The following is a 16,876-nucleotide window of genomic DNA, read 5'->3' on the forward strand; positions in this document are numbered from 1 at the left end:
GAACCCCACAACCAGCACCTAGAAGTCCGGTTCGACATTGTCAAACGTCTAAGACCGGGGAAAGGTAATATTGACTGGTAACTCAACCCTTTTTCCATCTTTGCGGCCTAGAGACTGACTAGGTCAGCTTTAATCCCTTTTCACGCAAGAACATATCCTTTTTTAAATAATTCTGGTCAATTATTGCCTTTCTTCCCCTGTTCCATTACCTAGAGTGCTGCATCTTTCTTTCTTTGCATATTCTCTGTCTTTGCACAAGGGCAGGTTTTGTGTATTATTTTTTATGTAGTTATTATTGTAAATGGTGTGTTTAATTAAAGTTATTTATATTTATTTATTGAACCTTGATTGTACATTCCCCTTATTTTGGACTGTTATACTTTGCTGTTTGGTTTGCTACTGGATCACATTCATAACCCTCTTGAGAGTAGAGCCTTCTCTCGGCCCATGTTACCAGAAAAGGCGAAGGAGATATAGCTCTTAACTGTGTCTGTTTCATCTTTACGATTGTCATCACTCTTGTTTTCTAAAAGTGTGAGGGCTTAGTAGGTGGTTTAGCCACTTGTCATCTGTATACTCGTGGAGGGCAGAACTCATTTCATCACAGTCCTACCAAACTGAGTTCTATTTATGCTGTTTTTGTCTCGCTCGCAACACAGACACAGTAAATGAAGCAGAGACAGTAAATGAAGCATTAAACAATATAGACAAAACTTTAGGGTTTGGAAATGGGGAGTCATGAATATCTTTTACATTGCTCTGGGCTCTGGAAAGCTAAATTAGAAAATGTCTGTTCTCCTGGCATTAAACACATTGGGCCGAATGAGCGTGGAAAAGAAATGACTACTTCTCTCTCAAATACAACTAACCTTTAGACATTTCTGTCCACTTCCAGCTAGTGTGTTGGCAGACGGACTAAAATGTTGCCTTGAATGACATGTTTTCCAGTGTGTTAGCCCCCATGTGCCCAATGTGTCTACAGAGCCAGCAGAAAGGAACTGTACATCTTTTTATGAAGTAGCTCTTTATCCAGACCTCTCCCCAGTGGCCTCAGATGGTACTTTGGCTTCGCTAATCTTTTTCTGTCAAACAACAAGTAATAACAGCAGCCTATTTTTATGGAAATTTGGGGCTTGAAACAATCCCATTCGAACACTATCACTACCATCAAGCTAGCACTGATCATCGCATTCAAAGTTCCTGCACTTTTCCTGAAGGTGAGTCGCATGGGATGTAGATGCACTCGTATTTCCAGTTAGTAGAGTCTCTGAAACCCCTGGCAGAACTACATGACCATGTATGCATTTACTAATTGTTCAACACGTTCTTTCCCTCCATCCACCCCTCTGTCGTCTTCATCTATCCCCCCTCTCATCTATTCATCCTCCCTCTGATTCTGACGCTGTGGCACCCCACTTCATGCCCATCCTACCAATGTATCCATGGTCCATTTCTTTCCTTCATATTCCTATTTATCCCCAATGTATTCCCTATCTTTCCTGTATTTTGAATCTTTCATTGGCTTCTGCTCTTGTAACATCCCGCTTCAAGCATGCTATAGTTATTCTCTTGCTCAAAAAACCTGCTCTGAATTCAACCCTACCTGCTAACTTCTGACCCATTTCTCTTCGTCTTGTTTTCTGTACCCCTCTGCTCCCCCATTTCTGCCTCACTTGCTTCCCACACACTCCTCTCTAATTTGACTCTCGTAACCTCTTTCAAATCCTCCATGTGGTTTTGAAATGTATCCATGCTCTTTTGCCATCCTAGCTTCTGCCCTCCTGACTTTATACCCTCCCTCTCTCCATTCTCAATCGTTACATCCACTTCCTAAATCACCCTGTCCTTCTTGTTTCTGCTCATTCTCTCTACTTGCACCTACATTCTGAATCCTCGCTCTCATCGTGTTCGCTCTTCTACTATGTTGGATTTGAAGACTCACTCACGTGTTATCACATGACTGACTGATTCTCTCTTTTCTTAAACACTGTTGATATATTTCACTTCACTACCAAATTAATCATGCCGCTTTTAATAATGCTTCTAGAATGCTTTGACAAGCACACTTCCATTCGATCCAACCAAAAATGGTCAGCTCTGGAATTTAATAGGGTGTAAATGTAGTCCTACAACAGACATCCTCTATCCCCTAAAAATGATACATCTGCCTGCCTCAACATTCTTTACAGCCAGTCAAGATAATGTACTTCCCCACAGAATGTATGGGCACACAATGAAACCTCTACCCTGCAACACCACGATCCTGTGGCACACATGTTAAATTGCCTTCCTATCAGACTCATGGATGTGATGGACAGTGGTATAGTTGTATGTCCCCCTGCCATTTTGGTGGCCTAGTTGTTTGTGGTTCTGCAAGAAAAGAGGAGGGGTTGGGTGTTGATGGAACACTAGTGATGGCAGGGGCTAAACCTGAGTTGTTGATGAGTGCATCTGGAAGTACTAGAGTCCTAAGTGCCAGTATGATGCTATCAGGTTAGCGGCAGTGACACACTGCTATGTGTTTTATCTGGAAGTGAGAGGCCAAGTCTATTGAACGGGAGTGCAATGATTCCTACCATTGCCGCACCGTGGGAGGTGTAAAAGAGATAAAGATGTGAGTGGTGGTATTGTTCTGTCAAGAAGAAATAGTATTTAATATTCACATCACAGTCAGATGAATGTGCGATTAGTGTAATGGTGGCAAGAGATGGAGAGGTCAGTCAGTTAACTGGGGGAGGAGAGAGTAACTGGGATAAATGAGGACTACACTCAATTAAATGTAATGTTACACTTAACTGTTCCAGGTGTTGATCTTGGGGTGGAAGTTCTTTCATGACGCTCTCCATGAAGGTTCTGAGTTCTTCCTCTTGTGGGTTTTGTTTTATTGTAAGGGCAAGGGAGAAGGACCTGACTGAGAACCCTGTCTATGGTGTTGCATCCTGGCATGGAGCATGTTAGTGAGACTAACCTAAAAAGGTGTCAACTTTATTTCTGATTTGCTCAGTTGGGCTTTTGGTCGTTCTTTGGTCAAGATGGTCGTTTTGGTCAATTAACATACCATGTACAGGAAGTTGATCTATGTTTAAACATGACAATGTTCTCATTGTTGCCAGTGGTCCTTTGAAACCCAATCTGGGATAGCAGATGGAATCTTGGTTGAGATTGGTCAGGGGTACTTTCGTTTGGGAGATTCTTTAAGGTGCTATTCTACTATGACAAATGCAGACTTGAGACTAGCAAGGCTTTGCCAGCCTTTCTCAAGGAAAGGTAGTTCTCCTCTGTGCACAGAACTCAAAGGGGAAAAGTAAAACATTCTGGGTTAACAAGGCAATAATTCTCAAAGTTGTAGGGTCATTCCAAAGAAGCATCAGCTTAGGAATTCATTCTGATACCCATTTGTTGATAGGAAATGAGAAACCTTGTTTGTAAAATGATCTATGTGGAATTGTTCCCTGGTTTAAATGTGCGTAAAATGGAAAATATCATGCTGGACGAGCTTGGCAAAGGCCTTCGCATTCTGTAATTTGAGGGTGGAGCAAAATGTGTATTTACACGTCACACACATCTAATACATTCTCCACCGTCAAGGACATACTTAAGAGTATTCTCTGAAGGAACCAGCCGTCATTCATTCTGTCATGCAGAGGGTACCTCCTACGAACAAGTAAAGGCCCATTGACAGCCATGAGGCTACGGAATTTGAAAGCTTTGCTAATGTCTTTCTGGAGGTCATCCTGGAGGTGTGACTCGGTGAGGGAGGTGTCAATCAATTTCTTTCTCTGGTTCTGCTTCCTGTTTTTGCACAGGCACGAGAAGAGAAGCAGAGTTGAGGGATCAGGCATGATGGAACCATTCGTCACGAAAATATACATTTAAAAAAAACTTTTTCTATGCATCTTGCGAATGTCGTGTGAATGTGTGACTGTGTGAATGTGAGTGTATTTCTGACTTTGTATCCATTTGTGTGAATGGAAGTAGGTGCATGTGAGTTTTATGTGAATGTGTGTCTTTGGGAATGTGAGAGTGTTTGTATGAGTATGTGTGTGTGCCTGCCTGCCTATGTGTGTGTGTGTATGTGTGTGTGTGTGTCAGCTTGTGGGTGTATTATTGCACTTTTCTTCAAAATGTCTCTTTTTAACCCCTTTTTTATAGTGGAGATATGGCTGTACTGGCACTGGACTGCCAGATCTTCCTTGTGAGGCGAGGAAAGCAATGCTTGTTCCATCCGAGGCATCCATGATGCGCATGTAGCTTTAAGGTCATGGCTCTATATTTAAAACAATGACTTAATGTCAGACACACACTAATATGGTGGCTGGCGCAAGAAAAAACATGAAGTGTTGGGACATGCCTCAAAAGTTAAACACTTCTGCACATGCATCACACAGTAAATTCGCACACTTCATTCAAATAACTACCCAGATGTGATTCCCATTCAATCTCCACCCTACTAATCATAGTAGGAAATAAATAACGGTGGGCATGTGTGTATAATAGGAAAGATGGTGGGATGTGTGGCAGTGTCCAGCATTATTGTACAAACCAACCGTGAAATTATCCTTACAGTGGCATTCCTGGTTATATTGGGCAAAGCCAAAACAAGTGTCTTCTTACAGTGGCAGTACTGCTCTACATTGGCACAGTCAGCATGAACACCTTTTCTTTAGGTGGGATATGTTACCATTATTGGCCAGCACTCAAATGTAGTTACACTGGCACTACTGGCATATACTGATAGCGGCAGGCTGAACACATCTTCTCAGAGTCACAATATTGGCATTATTGGGAAAAGCATATACACATGTTTACTTACAGTGGCAATATAGTCATTACTGGGCAAAGACAGAACAAGTCTATTATATAGTGACAGTATTGACATTATTGACCAAAGCCAAATTGAGTGTGTAATTACAGTAACGCCCCTGGCATACGTTTTCACAGGCAGCATTAATCGGTGAGGCCAGAATTATTGTGTACTCAAAGTGGTAGTACTGATCCTACTGGATAAAGCCAAAACAAACAGTGGCACAATATTAATTATTAGACAAAGGCAACAAGTCTGTGTTCTTACACTGTCAATGCAGGCACATATTGTAGGTGTAGGCATCCTGAAAATGTGTTGGAAAATGCTCCTCTTAACTGTTTAGGACCTGGCATCTTTTGGAAGTTTTAACGTACAGAATACACAAACTATAAATTGTATTATGAACTGGGTGGGCTGTCATCATGTCAAGCGACATACCAATGTCTAATAGGTGATCTAGTTTAATGGGAGGCATCCATGTGTAGCCATCAACACTTTAGGGTGGATATTTAAATGCATCAGGCGACTTAATCACTGGAGAGTTGGATCATTGTAGATACCACATTTCACACACTCAGATTTATCTAGGTTCGATTTGAGAACTATTCCTGTTATTAGGAGGCAATCTGATGAATTTAGAGTTGTTTTATATTATCCTTATAGAGCTGATTTAGGGTGCAGATCTACTGGGTTTGCTTTGACATGAAATCGGATGGAGGGCGGCGGAAGATGGCAGCGGGGGGAGCAAGCCATCAGGCGCCTTGTTAACGCAGCCTTGTATTGGCGGTTCAAGCCTGTGTTCCTAGCTATTATTATTATTATTATTATTATTATTATTATTATTATTATTATTATTATTATTATTATTATCTGATTGGCTGGCTCACCCCACCGGGGTGCTAACAGAAATTCTTCCCAGTTGGTTGGGCAGTGTTTGTTTAATGAACATAAATAGGTTTTGTGTTGATTAAACATCCTTTGTGTGCACTTATTCATAAGTAGGGTTTTGGATCTTTATTGGTATTCATAACCAACTCACTGAATCCAGGCTTTTTTTCACTTGACTGGGGAGTTAAGCAGCGCATGGAGTAGAGCCTTACCTGTGTATCCTATACATGGTATAGTTTGTGAACTAGGAATAGGAATACTGAAAATGTACCATATTAACAGATCATTGAAACATTCTCTGTGGGAGTACCTCGCTCCCTCGAACACTGCCTTTGTCAGTGTGTGCTCCCTCACTAAGCTTGCTTGCTGCCACTCATAACCGGGAAATATGTCTTGCCCTCAAATTAAATAATTCAGGACCTTGGTGAGGCTGTTGTTTCACTTGGTAGGCCTGCATTGGTAACTTAAGTGGCCCTTGAAGCATTTAAAATGAGATATGTGTACAGAATGGAATTGTTTACATAGAAGTACGTTTTAGGCATGAAAAAATGATCCCGGTTAAGTAAGTCACATACATGTCCATAAAATGATACATACGTTTTTCATGGTTTATAATGTTGTTTGCAATTCATGTGAATCACAAAATACATGCTTTTCTCAAGTAGTGCAAGTCCTGTAGCGTCAGATTTTTTATGACAAAGTTCAGTGAGGAAAAAAGTCACAATTACAAATGTATGCTAGGTTGAAAGGAGAGCAATTATGAATCGTGTTACAGGAGCAAAGAGTTTGCTTTTGATCTGTCATTCTGCAAATGTATTTATTCGACTTACTCCTGGAAAGGTGCACCGATTTTTTGCATTTTCTAACTTTAGCCACTACTTAAGCACTACCGCCTTACAAATACAAATGACGTGATTTGGCTCTTTTCAAAACCATTCTTAATCCACCCACTTCCGGTTTGACTATCCCTTAGAGACACCGTTGCAGAGAAAACTGCAAAGAAGCAGAGTCATTTATACACATACACAGCATTGGTGTCTCTAAGGTAGGTGTAGGGGTGGCACCTGCCTCCCCTATAAAATGTTGTGCCACCCCTCCCCGTCACTCTCAGTCAGAAGGTGTGGGCCTGGGTTGCTGTGCTGGCTGCCTCTCTATGGAGAAAGCCACCACAGAACAGAAGGGCAATGCACTTCAGGGCCCACGCCTCAGGACCAATGTCACATGGCCGTTCAACCAGCCCTGCACACCACCACTCGAATTGGCTAGTTTGGGAGTGGTTGTTGCCATGGACTGCATGGGGTTAGGCTTCTGTTGTGGGGTGTGGGAAGCAGGGGCCAGGTATGGGGCTTCTGTTCTAGCCATTGGGGTTAGGATGCCAGGTATGGGGCTCGCAATCTTATAGGGGGGGGCAGGTTACTGGGTATGGGGCTTGTGCTCTGGGTAATGTGGGGCAGGATGCCAGGTTTGGGGTTTGTGCTCTGGTTAGTGGGGGACAGGATGCCAGGTATGGGGCTTGCAATCCTGCTAGTGGGGGTGCACAGCATTCCAGGTATGGGTCTTGTGCTCTGGGTAGTGGCAGACATGATGTGAGGTATAGGGCTTGTGTTTTGGGTGGTGGAGGGCAGTATGCCAGCTATGGGGCTTTTGCTCTGCATAATGGGGGGCAGGGTGACAAGTATGGGGATTGTGCTCTCGTTGATGGGCGGCAGAATACCAGGTATGGGGCTTGTGTCATGTGTAATGGGGGCAGGATGTCAAGTATGAAGCTTGTGATCTGTATGGTGGTGGGACGGATGCCAGGTATGGGGGTTGTGCTCTTTGTGGTGGGAGGCAGGATGCCAGGTATAGGGCCTGTGCTTTGGGGTTGGGGGCATGGTGCCAGGTATGGGGCTTATAATCTTGGTGGGGGGAGGGTAGGATTCCAGGCATAGGGTTTGTGTTCTGAGTGGTGGGGCAGTATGCAATGATTAGGGATTTTGCCTTTGGTAGGAGGGGCAGGATACCAGGTATGGGGATTGCAATACTGGCAGTGAGGGGCAGGAAGCCAGGTGTGTGTCTTGCACTCTGGGTGGTGGGGGATAGGATGCTAATAATAGGGCTTGTTCTTTGGGGTATTGTCGGTCTGGATGCCAGGTACGGGGCTTGCACCCACGATAGTGTGGCTGGGATACCAGGCATTGGGCTTGGGCTCTGGGTGGTGGCAGTTTTGAGTGTGGGATGTTTTTATCCACGCATCCGAGCCCTACCTCAAAAACTGTGCAGTACTGACATGGAAAACATCATGATGGCCAGAGCTTCCCAGAAAATGCACAGGGAAATGCATGAAGAATAGGCTGCCACTCATTTTTGCCGATGTTATGGGCACAGAAGGGCACTGCCTAAAACCACCATTGGACTACCCACACAGTAGCCTGAAACCATTGGGAATGGCAATGCTGATTGCCAAAAGCAACCTAGAATTGTGGGGAATTCATTTTCTTAAATCCCAAAAATGGTTGCATTACCAGTACTCACCACTATCAGAAAGCCGGCGTTTTAAAACCACCAGACTTTGTGTAAAACTGAATAAATGAACCCAAAGCAGGCCAAAGAAAGACTTACTGAGAGGTGGATACAATGTAAAGTTATATTCTGAAGTGACTTGAAGGTTAATAACAAGACTGGCTGAGCTGTGGATTTCAGCAGTTTAAGTAAATTTGGACTGAAAGACACTAAAAATCTAAATGTTTAAAAGAAATGAGTGACCTACTTTTGAGTGTCACATAGGTTGCAATTGTTTAAATGTCATAGTTGTGAACTTAGAATCAGCATTCTAGCTGCATATGTAAACATTGTCTTGACTTAAACTGGGTAACAAAAAGTGACATTAGCTGGGGCCTGGCTTAAGGAACTGAATTCTGCCCACCAGCTACCCCCGACAGGAGATCAGACTTGCACAACAGCTGTGTTCCCAGGCCTAGCTGCCCTTTTGCTGCTTTCACCAAAAGGGATATGACACTTCTCTGATTGAATTACCTGGGCTCTGCAGGAAATTGAACAAAGCCCTGTCCTGACTCAGGCAAATGTTTTATTACGGGGGCCGTAAAAGTGGCTTCCTCCTGGAAGTAAAGGGGAGGAGCACTGCCTGTGAGAGCAAGCTGGCTTGGCAGAACTGGAAAAACCAGAAATTCAACCTTGTGCTGGGGGGAAACCACACCCCTGTAGCCAGAATATGGTTTTAGAAAAAGATGAATAACTCATAGTACGGACTTGTCATAATTATTTAAATGATACCATAATTCTTGTGATTTTTCTGCCCACATTTTAAGAGGTTTTTAGAACCGGTGGCATGATCTGGGGGCAAACTAGCAGCTAAGGGGGTATTACTTAAAATGTCTGCATGTGAAAAGTCTGATACATCATCAATTAATGCCTGCATGCCTTGCACACATTTGGGTAAATTTGAGTAAGAATCTGATATTGGTAACTTGACCAAAAAGTGAAAAAAATTGCCATTTCTGAATGCAAGCCCCCAGGAAGAGCAGAGTTTGAACAGGGGCTACCATCAGTAAATGCATGATGGGTGCATGTAATTTCAAACCACTGTGTAGCTATGAAATATGTCTTTTGGGTCAAAATATAGATTGTGTGTAATTTGACAGGGGTGGGTTCTCTGTACCATAAACAGACCTCATCATGATGACACTTCATTTCATTCCCCAATCAAGGGGAAGAGGATGAAGTGGCCAATGACAAGTGGAGAGGGGTAGAGCCTAGTGATGCTGCACACACACCCATTTTCAAAACACATAAAAGCAGACAGTCAGGACAGATAGGGACCTTCAAATCCATTTGCTGCGGGACGCTCTGCCGGGAAAATCCATACTTTACCTCCATCAACCTTCAGAGAGCCAACATAGAGACTTCGAATCTATCAATATCCAGAACCAGAGGCAGAGCAGAGCTGACCCAGACCGCTGTTAGCAGAACCAGAGAGCTGACCCAGATCACTGTGAAGTGCCGAGACCAGACCAGAGTCCAGTCTAAAACCTGACCAGATCCGTGGCGAGGCCCATTTATTTCAAAAATATATTGTGAGTACCTAGTAGAACTGTGCAGAACCAATCTCTTAGTTAAAATAATATAATTCAATCTATTTTAATCTAACCAGAACTGTCTCCTAGAAGTTGTACCTTGTCATTTTGCAAAACTGTCACTTGTCACTTTGAATTTTAACATTCCAAATCCGAAAACTACCTTTATTTAATCGCTCATATCTCCGTGACCGTTTGTCCTAGAGATTTGCAGTAACTTTCCGCTGAAAGCTTAGAATCTTAGCTTTTCAACGTACCTAGAACCGCATTCCAATTCCCTATACCTTTGCCGCAATCGCGAAAACCGCATACGCGAATTTTACCGCGATTTGCAAATTTCTCCACGTGTGAAAACAGCAGATTTATTTTTGCTTTCCTTGCTAAAAATTCGTTTGCCTCTTAAGAACCATCCCTGAGTCATTGCTAGAGTGAGCCTGGACTAATATTAACTAGATACCACTCACCCTGAACCTTTAGAGGGAATTCAAAGCATTTTAGCATATTTTTCACTTCATTGCCAGCACATATAAAAGCATTTTGGGCCTGTGTTGTAAACCTCTGTAGTCTAAGCTGCTGGGGTGAACTGAATTACATTTGATTGCATTTCTGAGAACTATGTGCTTTCCTTCCATTTCCTTGCATTGCGTCAAGGTGGGGAGTGCCTTGCCAGAGAAAAGTGATTACATTGTTTTGTTGAAATCATATTGAGTATTTTCTGTATTGCATTTTCATTCAACATTACATCCATCTGAACTTATATAAAGTATTCTCTACCACCTTATTCTTCTGTTCCTATTCACAAGTGTGCTAGTGCCAGACTATCCATTACTGATTACTGATCAGATTAAGTGTGATATCCAATTATTAATTTATTATAAAGTGTGATATATATCTATATTGTTTAAATTCTCAAATAAACCTTTTAACTTGCAAAACAGAACTACTTCTGGGCTCAGTGGGGTCAGGATGATTCCAAGAGAGGGGTGTTATATAGGGGTAGTCATCCAGAAAGCATGAACTGGACATAAAGATATATCAATAAGGGTTTCCATTCAGTATCCCAGACTAGGCATTGACTTAGCTGTAGTGTTGAATTGAATCCTCTTACATGTGTCATTTGAATTTGGACTTGTGGGGCTCTAACCTGCATATGGTGACTATACCAACCATAAGATGGCATTATTCAGGCATTTGAAGCTGCACTTGGCATATTATTGCTGCCCCTGCAAGGCTATACATTACGTATGGTGACTGAGCAGGCTTATTTTGGCATTATTGGTGGATTTGAGGTTGCACTTACATCAGAACCTGTCATACAGGGGCAGGTCGTGGCAAGGGTGGCATGGCACTGTTGGAACTGGTATTATGATGACTGTGATTAAGGAGAGTCGTTTGTAACTGGCAAGGCTATGTCTAACTAGAAGATGAAACATTGAGCGGAACAGTGCAGTGTTTAAGAGAGCCATGGTGTATTGAATCATTACCCCAGCCAGGTTGGCACATTTATTAGCAACTCCCTGTAATTGAGCAACATGGGCCACCCTGAATTGATAGCACCCTTCACTGTTTGGGCAACACTAAGGTATAATTTGAAGTAACCTGGCATTTTGGTGGTAGCACCTTGCAATTAATTCTGTTATATGCTGGCACCTTCGAACCCAACATTGTGTACTCCATGATATATTAAAACTGATATCATTTATACTGACCTATGATGCCTAGTTGGCATTGTACTTAGAGTTGACGCCCTGGAATATTAATTTTCCTAATGAGTTGTGTGTTTAATCCAGCTTTCTTCCAACATTGTGCTGTAGTAATGCACCATTGTTACCTCCCCAGGGTCCCTTTGCCCTACTTCGCCCACATCAGTTTGTAAAAAGCATTCACATCGCCCATTTATAGGTGGCCCCGTACCTTTGTCTGTGACCCCGTGAGCCCCCGTAAATTTGATTCCAGGAGACGCCACTGATACACAGTAAGTAACTGCAGGCACAGCTCACACTTTTTGTCGATATTGTGCTTTTGGGTGGAGGACTACCTACAACCACATGAAAAGTGTTGTGCATCAAGACAACTTCCAGAAGAATAGTGCGGCGGTCTACTGAAAACCTTCGATTCAAAAACATGTGTTAGCCTAGTTAAGGTTTCGCTCTTTCAAGAAAGCATTCCATTAAAAAAACAAAAAAAATAAAAAAAAGGACAACCTTATTGTTTGTCTGTCTTAGACATGGTATTTGAATGGTGACCCAGACATGCGTCCCCACGCAGCGCGACTAGCAGGAGTACGATTTTAAAATCAAACATTGCAAACACATTGAGGATTTAGAGACTGGATCATCTCACATCATTAATGCAGAAGTATATACATGCATATGTTCAGTGGTATTTCCACCGGAAACACAGCTTTCTTTCAATTCTGTATCAACAAACTCCCCCTCCTTTTAAGTGCCAAGGACGAGTATGCACGTCCTTTTTGCATAGACTTGCATAATAGCCTGGCACTTAAGCAATCAGCTAGAGCGCACATAAATCCATTGTCTTTGCAGAACTCATTTTCCCCAAAACGTGTTTTCTTTTTTTTCTTGAGGCCCTTGTAGTGAGCTTTGTCATATAACGACCCTTGCTCTTAATTTCATGTAAAGTGTCTGAACACGTTCCCCACGCACGCTCATGAATAATGCAGGCATGCTTTTTAATCACCTTGTTTGAATTTCAGCAGCAGCTCCCAAATTCCTCTTCTGGCATATGGATCAACGCCGGCTGTGGGCTCATCCAAGATAACTACCTTGGATCCTCCGACAAACGCGATGGCTATGGACAGCTTCCTCTGCATTCCACCTGCGCGAGGAAATACCCAGGAAACATATCTTTATGTCCAAATCATGTTCTAGAAGCATTTTGTGAACAGCAACTTTATGAGCGAAACACTGGCTGTGCCTACTGCGGTTCCTCAGATCGTTTTATGCATGCATCCTGGCGACTTACACTCTGTTTTTCGTGTATACAGAAGTTGACAGAGACGTGGGAAATGCTTGCTTTTGATACTCTCTACATTTACCTTTTTACTTAGTGAAAGCCATCGGCATTAATGGCCCGATGTAGTTTTGATGTGCAAAGTTCGGGCGAAGTCAGTGCATAGTATTTTTGCAGTTCAAAATGACTTTGCCTGGACTTTGCACTGCAAAATTACACTTTGCACAGTTCCATGAATCAGGGTTTGTGTCGGCAGTGCAAAGGCACTTTTCAGCAGTGCAAATTCACTTTGAACTGGGAAAATATTCCATGAATTGGGCCCTATGCAACTAACTCCACGTAAGGATCTGTTTACTGGAAATACATTACAAATCCCTTGACAGACAAACAGAAGTGAGGGGAGCAATGAAGGGGAGACAAAGAATTCATGGGAAAGCTGAGCAAAGACAGAGTCATGGGGCACGGCTTGGCTCTAACGGCCAAATGTGAACAGAGTGGGCAAAAGATGCATACCTTGCAGTCAGTGGCGCAACACAAAATGTGGAGATCCCCCCTGCGAAAACGTGCTAAGGCCCCCCCACACAAGTGCCTCCAAAAAACGTAGGAAATGACTGTGCCAGTTTTCACTCCCAGGTATGGGAAATGTGCGCGATGATCATTTTGCCGAAATGACACGCTGGCCGCTACGTTAGGTCGAAGATGTAAGTAGGTTTTGCGTCAAACCGTTCATCTTTCACCTAGAATTGAAAGCAGGGTTCCACGCCTAGCCATCACACATACTAGCCACTACAGTGCATGGCCAGTAACATTATTGTACACATGACAGTAATAGAGGCAGCTTGTTCTGACAGGAAGCTGGGCGGCTCCTGATGAGGTCCTGGCATTGTAATTGATTCAGGGTAAGAAGTGGCAGGTGAGTTCTGCTCGAGGGAGGGTCAATACCATCTCCTATGAAGTAGTGCAAGTGACAGAGGGAGCTATAGAGAAGGTCAGCGCATTCAGGGAGGGTGGACAGGGGGTGTGCCTACAACACAATGTTACAACTAATATTTTAAATAATTCAATTTACAGCACGTTTTTGGAGAACAAAATCCTTACAATGTTCAATTGGTTTGCTGGGATAACACATGAAAACATCCTTTGGAGGGCATTACACCAACAGTACACAGGAGCATTTTTCAACATTTTCATTATGCCTTTGTCCACAACATATGACATAATTGCCATTGTAATTCAGGAATTCAAATGCATGCAGCTGTAGCCATGATACATGACAGCATTGCTATGGAAAATCACTTTGATGAAGTTCTTGCCAAAGTCTATGCCAGTATGGGCACTACAATCAGTCACTTTCATAAACTTCTGGCCACAATCTATACCAGTATGGCCACTGTAATTCTCTTGCATGAAGCTTTAACCACAGTGCATGTCACTATGTTAACTGGCAGTCACTTCCACAAAGCTGTGGCCACAGCCTTTACCACTGTGGTCATTAACGAAAATCACTTACATGAAGCTTCTGTCACAGTCCGTATCAGTATGGTCACTATTAATCACTTTCAAGAATCTGTGGGCAGAAACTACGCCAATAATAGTCACTATGACTTACTTTCAGGAAGCTGGGTCCATAGTCTAGGTCAGTGCATAAAGCGGAATGAGAAATCCTGGGGGAACACCTTTGGAAAGGGAACATGGGCAACATGTGCTGTGTGTGACCTGAAGGAGTGGTCATACATCACAGCGCACTACAAACCTGTATTTTGAGTTACTCATCGTTGTCTCAGGTAGTCTTTTTTGCATACAGTAAATACAGCTCCCTTTGTTTCAGTGTGCACATTAATTAAACTTGGCAAATAAATAATGTTCTACCTCGGTATATAAGCAGTTCAATAAACGAATACATTATCTTCAATCTGTAAATAAATGGCCCAGGCGTTGTGTGTCTTACAGATTGCTGTAAATGTTTTGACACACGGCCAGCCTGGATCTCACTGACAAACGTGCTTACCTTCTCAAGTACCACAGTTCCTAGGGTGCCGCACAGTCGACCTGTGAAACAGACTTGCCTTGTTCCACAACTTCACTTTGCAGTATGCCTCCCTGCTGCCCCCCACAATTTACATTCACTGCCATATCCCAACATGGCCACCCACAGAGCGGGTTCCTAATGTCGCAGACACCACGGGGGTAATTCATGGATTATTTGCGCCCAAAAAAATGGGATTTGTGCACCATTCTGCCCGCAAATCCCCATTTGTTAAAAAGGGATTTGCAGGCAGAATGACGCACAAATCCTGTTTTTTTCGGCGCACATGTTCCATGAATTACCTCCACTAGTGCTAATGGTGTTAATTGCGGCATCACTGATATTAGAGAACACCATTGCAGAGAATACTATAACAGAGAAACAAAAACAGAGAAAAAAACATCAACATTTATTAAAAATAGAAATGGGGGTGGGGTACGGAGATACAATGGGTGGGAATGGGGTTGGTTTAATCACACAGAGAAAAGGGTAGTTTAAGGGGTGATTCCCCCCAACTTTTATTTTTATATTTTGTCACTGTTAATGTTTTTGCTGAAAAGGCATTCACTGTTATGTATTATCTGTAATCACATAGAACCAGCTCAGCCAATCAAGCCATCTGGGTGAAGCAGGAATTAACGCCACAAAAGAAATGTGTTATTAGATGCTAAGAGAGATTAAGAAGCAACAACATTAAATCAGGAAGCCAGGACAAGAAATGCAATGAGGTGGATGAAGGAAGCAAAGTGAGAAAGGCAAAAGAGCATAATAGAAGTGTGTGAACAAAGGAGAGAGTGTGTGGGGGGGGGCACAAAATGGTAACTGTCACCTACTTGCTAAGAACATTTCACTGATAGATTGCTCGACTTTATGGGGACATAAAGAATGGGGACATGGGGAAGAGCATTACATCCCTTTTTCCAGAATATCGGAGATAGGGACTTTAAGAAGCAGTGAGATCCAACTTTAATGAGAAACTGATAGAGACATACCCAGAATGGCGGGACCGGTGGATGTTTCCAGGGACCAGCAACAAGGTAATGGTTGCTGTGACACTGATAATCACTGATAGCAGAAAGCATTTTAATACATTGATATGTTGACCAAGAACTAAGAACTTCTGTGGAAAACCTTTGGAGTTTGCATATATTATATTGAGTGAGAGCAAAGTGTTTATTTTGCTTCTTAAGAACATAATGTTTCTACCTCATGAAAAGCATATGTCTTGTGGCAGAAATTGTGAGTAATGTTTCGGCTGCTTGTGATGAAAAAATAAAATCCACCACAATACCTGCTTATCTACCCGCATACATGAGCAAATGGAGAGTTTGAAATGGTGGCAAGCATAAGGCTGCCATCTCATTTTTCGGCACAGGCAGCAGAATTGGTGGCACTTATTATCGCGCTTGAGAAATACGAAAGGGAAGAAGTGCTGGTGTACAGCGACTCTGCCTATGTGACGTCGACTGTGCACGCAATATTGTGAGCAAAGCTTACATGAAGTATAAGAGTTCCTAATATATTGTGGAAATTAAGTTACACTATTGCAATTTTTCATTTAATTCACAAAATCGGTTTGTTGTTACCAATATTATGGTTATGTAATGTCTAAGAGGGCAAATATGAGCACAAAACAGGACAAACGATGCAACCAGTTCAATTTCTAAACATATATGCCGGAAGGGTGTCCAAACAGGCCTCTATAACTTGTAAAAAATTGGCAAAATCGTCTGGCCCTTACCTGCCCGAGAAGGCTCCGACCTCTGCGGCGTCCTGCGTTCTTTCCATGACTGGCCACCATGGAAAAGGAGAAGGGACTATGTGTAGTCCCTTGGCCCTTTCCACAGTGGCCATTTTTTTGTTTACTCTTTTCACATTGATTTTAATGGCCACCATGGAAAGGGAGAAGGGACTATGCGTAGTCCCATCTCCCTAATCCCTAGTGGAAATTTGTTTTGCTTTTTTTCCTCAAGTCAAAAAATGGTTGGAGAGCCGTTTCTCGACTCGAGAAAATTACAATGAGTACACCGGTACAACGTGCCGGGGTACTAATGGCAATATGACCCTTGTTGGGGGGACATTACCATTCAGGTAATGCCCCCAGGGTTCCGT

The 16,876-nt window shown here is 42.8% G+C and overlaps 1 protein-coding gene across 2 annotated transcripts in view; it reads right to left on the reverse strand.

The window, feature by feature from the left end:
- Positions 1–16,876, reverse strand: part of LOC138510440 (phospholipid-transporting ATPase ABCA1-like) — a 2,356,352-nt gene that overhangs the window by 1,052,962 nt on the left and 1,286,514 nt on the right. For both annotated transcript variants that reach the window (XM_069626098.1, XM_069626099.1), the window contains exon 22: positions 12,466–12,603. In XM_069626098.1, coding sequence (XP_069482199.1) covers positions 12,466–12,603 — 138 coding nt within the window. The remainder of the gene's footprint in view (positions 1–12,465; positions 12,604–16,876) is intronic.

This window comes from Ambystoma mexicanum, chromosome 6p, assembly GCF_040938575.1.
Source record: "Ambystoma mexicanum isolate Mex_15411 chromosome 6p, UKY_AmexF1_1, whole genome shotgun sequence".
NCBI classification, from domain to species: domain Eukaryota; kingdom Metazoa; phylum Chordata; class Amphibia; order Caudata; family Ambystomatidae; genus Ambystoma; species Ambystoma mexicanum.